The 4,501-nt window shown below is 42.3% G+C and overlaps 1 protein-coding gene across 1 annotated transcript; it reads left to right on the top strand.

Moving 5' to 3' along the window:
- The first annotated feature begins 303 nt into the window (after positions 1 to 303).
- rangap1b (Ran GTPase activating protein 1b) lies at positions 304 to 3,753 on the top strand. The gene is made up of 16 exons (XM_085904414.1): positions 304 to 401; positions 724 to 840; positions 905 to 1,032; positions 1,133 to 1,192; positions 1,302 to 1,481; positions 1,544 to 1,678; positions 1,834 to 1,992; positions 2,072 to 2,185; positions 2,264 to 2,363; positions 2,461 to 2,545; positions 2,609 to 2,786; positions 2,939 to 3,022; positions 3,079 to 3,181; positions 3,253 to 3,341; positions 3,410 to 3,531; positions 3,603 to 3,753. Exons 2-16 carry the CDS (start codon positions 729 to 731, stop codon positions 3,679 to 3,681), a joined length of 1,728 nt encoding a protein of 575 aa, XP_085760540.1. The 5' UTR covers positions 304 to 401; positions 724 to 728; the 3' UTR covers positions 3,682 to 3,753.
- Positions 3,754 to 4,501: the final 748 nt, after the last annotated feature.

Here is a 4,501-nt window from a genome sequence, read left to right on the forward strand (position 1 = left end):
TGTTCTCATTCAGGCACTGTGAGGATTCTCATTTAGTAGTAATGGACTACATATTTCAGTCATAATTTATCGTTTTAAAAAAAAAAAAACTATTCATAAAAGCACAATTTTTGCCATCCGAAACTGTGTGACGTCACGCTTAAATATTATATGTAACACACAGAACAACAAACAGCTTTATACATGAATTACAATGTACTATGTTATGTTACTTGCCAACGTGGTGAAATTGAACGTTTAAAATAATTTCGTTATGTTTTTCCGCAAGTGTGACGTAGTACGACCAAAAAGAAAAACCCGGAAGTCGTGGCGTCACATTGAGTAACCGGCGCGCTTCGTCCGCACTCACCGGTCGGCGTGCCTTCGTTTCGCCATCATTTACGAGGAATTCCCTGTCGACTGTAAGCGCTTTCGCTTGTACTCATATATCTGTTTTCCGATTGTGATGTGTGGCTGTTCATAACACCTAAAAAATATTCGGCGAAGACTGAACGAAATACTTTGAGAGTTTGTTGGGTTGTTCATCAGTCCAGAGTAGCACCTGCTAGCTTCTATTGAGCTAACTATCCGAGCATCTTTGTTACTATTTTTGTATTGAACGTCACTTAAACGTTCGAGAGGTTAGTCATTCAATTGAACGTCACATTGGCGGATTTGTTTGTTCAGGGTTTTCCAATAACTTACCAACAATGACCTAACATTTGTTTATGTATTTCTCCCTAGACATCATGGCTGCAGATGATATTGCCCAGCTGGTTAATGTTCTTTCCAAGACCCATTTAGGAGATGGAGAGCTAAGTTATAAAGGCCAGGGGCTTAAACTGGACAATGCTGAATCAGGTTTGGTTGATATCAATTGAATGGTGCCTGTTGTATTATTTCTTGACACTATTTGTGCCTACAGTGGAAGATCTGGTTCAGGAGATCGAACAGTGCCAGTATTTGAAAGTTTTGCGCTTGGAGGGAAACACTTTGGGTGTAGATGCAGCCAGAGCCATTTCCAAGGCACTGGAAAGAAAAGATCAGCTCCAGGTACATATTATCCAGACTCTATGTATTCCAGGAACATGTCAAGACATTATAATATTGTTGAAAAGATCATTAATTCAGCAATGTATTTGTTTTTCTAAAGCGATGTTACTGGAGTGACCTTTTTACTGGAAGACTACGCTCTGAAATCCCATTGGCCCTGGTGAGAATCCACCCAATTCATGACTGATCCCATTTATGACTTTATCTGGAATATTCCCGACACTATCAGCAAGTACTTTTCTAAAATTCCTTGTGTATGTTTTCATCAGAAATCACTCAGCAGTGGATTAATGATTGCCAGAACCCGTTTGACCGTGTTGGAGTTGAGTGACAATGCTTTTGGACCAGATGGTGTGAAGGGGATCGATCAACTGCTCAAAAGCGCTGCCTGTCACACCTTGAGGGAGCTGAGACTCAACAATTGCGGAATGGGAATCGGAGGAGGAAAGGTGAGCTCGGAGAAATTGAGAATTCACGACAAGGAAGTTTAAATGCTCTGTGGTCGCTGCAGATCCTGGCTGAAGCACTGATGGAGTGTCACAGGCAGTCATCACTCGCGGGAACTCCACTCAGACTCAGAGTCTTTGTCGCTGGGAGGAACCGCTTGGAAAATGAAGGAGCCAGCGCTTTGGCCAAGGCCTTTCAAGTAAAAATATCTGAATGATTTTTTGACACCCTCGCTTCAAGTTGAAAAAAAAATTCGGATTCATTTTTGGATACTACTACATTATAACAGATCACAAAACATTGATCATCATTCACTTATCATTTGTATCCATTCTTTTCTATGTGACACTTCAGATGATGGGCAGCCTAGAGGAGGTCCACATGCCACAGAACGGCATCAACCACGCGGGCGTGACTGCTTTAGCCGCGGCCACGCGACTTAACCCAGATCTACGTGTGCTCAATCTTAACGACAACACCTTCACAAAGAGGGGAACGCTGGCTATGGCTCAGGTAAGGGCTCAACACATTCAGAATGCAAAAACATGCTGCTGTTTTTTTTTTTTTTTTCAACTCCTGTTGCCCCCCACAGGCTTTGGGGCACCTGAGAAACATCCAAGTGATCAACTTTGGTGACTGCTTGGTCCGTTGTGAAGGCGCCATCGCTCTGGCGGCGGTCCTCAAAGAAGGGTTGCCAGTTGTCAAGGTCAGTCCAGCAAACTCAGGGGCTCTTGTTTTTTTTTTTTCTCTGCAGTATTTTGTCTTTAATGTTTCCTGCCTACAGGAGCTGAATCTGTCCTTTGGCGAAATCTCAGAGGGGGCGGCCCTCGTGGTGGCTCAGGCTCTCATGGACAAGCCTCACATGGAGAAAGTTGATCTGAACGGTAGATGCACGAACCCACTTAAACAAGACAGAGGAGGTTGTTTTCTGTTTTACTTTCTACGGCAAGTACTTACTGTCTATGTCCTTCCACATGCCAGGCAACTGCCTGGGGGAGGAGGGCTGTGAGGCTCTAAGAGAAACGATGGAGAGCCAGGATAAAGGAGACATGCTGGCTTCACTCAGGTAAATCTGTGGAGGAATTGCAGTTTGCTCTGACGGAGAGATTCTGATTGTTGCTCTTTGTAGCGATGATGAGGGAGAACCTGGTGAAGAAGAGGATGATGATGATGATGAAGGACATGATGATGATGATGAGGAGGACGGCGATGGAAGCAATGGATGTAATGGTTGCGACAAAGAGGACTTTGTTGAAGAAAATGGCACAGAAACAAATGAAGAGAGTCCTTCTAAATCTCAGTGTCCTGTAAGCTGCTATTTTTGTCGAACAATTCAGAACCTTAATTGTTCACTTGTGTGGGTCATGCATTGCAGTTCACAATGACCACAAGTTGTACCTAATATTGTGGCAGGTCTGTGCAGATAATATAAAGAGCAGCTATTTTTGTGGTGTCTTAGGAAGAGGTCTTGTCTTTTCTCGACTGCCCATCTGCCGAGAAGCTTCTTGAGCTGGGAGAAATGAGGACACATCTGCTACAGGAGGTAAGGAGGGTGGGGGCATCATTTTGTGTGCACTTGATAATATTCCTTCTCATCAGGTGAATATTTTGGATCCACGCAAGCCAGTCGAAGTCCTTCTCAAAGTGGCTTCTTTGTACGGTGAGGAAGGAGTGGTGAAGACTACGGTGCTGGAAACATTTGGTAAGATTTTGGCACCGCTTGTGTTTTTAATCCTCGAAAAGATGTGTTAAAAATGGGGTTTCATCTCACAGACATGCTGTTGAGGAAGCTTCTCTGCGGTTCAGCTCTACAGGCGTATACCACCCTCTCCACCGTGCTGGTCTTTATAGGAGTCCTCAAGGTACCATCTGAGCGCTATGTCGACGTGAGAGGAAGGAATGAATTTTTGTTTCTCTTTGTGTGTTTCAGGGAGAAGAGAAGAGGAAAAAAGTGCCTCTAGCACCAGGCTTGTTGTTGTGTTTGGAGCATGCGGTCCAGCAGGACTACTTGGCCAAGCACCACGTCTCCCTCCTTCACACCATCATGTCTAAGTAGGAACGACACATTCACGACGTCGCCACGACGGAGCGGTTGTTTATACACTGTGCTTATTACTCGACAGGAACCCCGAAGCTCTCAAGTCATGCAACGGAAACATGGACAGGTTAAGGTCCGCGCTTGAGAAGAGGTGTCTTGACTGAACCTGATTAACCAACAGCAGGTTACGCACAAATACACTGGGATGTACGGGGATAGATTTTCTCTAAAATAGAGGCTTTTTCAACCATTGATTTCCAACCATATTATATTTTTTTAAATGGCTGTCTGGCATCTTCTAACTTTGATATTTTTGTTCATGATAGGAATTTATATTTTTATAGGAAATACAGTTTACAGTAAGTTTAAGAAAGTTTACAGTAAACCGGCAGCTTTTTTTGTTTTCAAAGCATGCACTTTTTTTTTTTTTTTTTTTGAAACACTGTTTCAAAAAGGGATTATTTTCATTCAGGAACGCACTACGCTTAATATGGCCAAACCTTGCTTATTATCTGACCATTTGAGTCAGATGTGTTGCAACAAGAATTGTCAACTCCAAAACAAATGTTGATCGTTACTGTTTTTTTAAACAAACAATAACTTTACAATACAATACAATGATATACTATTGTTTGATGTAAAAGGAAAGGTCTGTGATGCCATGATCCTTTTTATTAATTAGCAGTCTTAATTAAAAAAAATGTACAATTCCATAATTGCCTCAAGTACTTAAAAAATATAAGTGAGCATTTAAAGGAAAAGGGAGTATTCTCTAATTGTATTTTAAATATCTCGACTTGTACTAAAACCTCAAAAATAAAGTTAATCGTACAGGCCTGACTTTCTTGTTTTGTTTTCAACAAATGTTTTGCTATGACAATGGTTGTGTCTTAATTCGTATTTGGACACACGGCGAGTCGCGCCAGAGATGACGTCATGCGTCCGAAAATGACAGGTTGTGAATTTGGACGCAGCCAGTGACTC

The sequence above is a fragment of the Syngnathus leptorhynchus genome, chromosome 22 (assembly GCF_054491065.1).
Source record: "Syngnathus leptorhynchus isolate UIUO chromosome 22, UIUO_Slep, whole genome shotgun sequence".
In the NCBI taxonomy this organism is placed as follows: Eukaryota; Metazoa; Chordata; class Actinopteri; order Syngnathiformes; family Syngnathidae; genus Syngnathus; species Syngnathus leptorhynchus.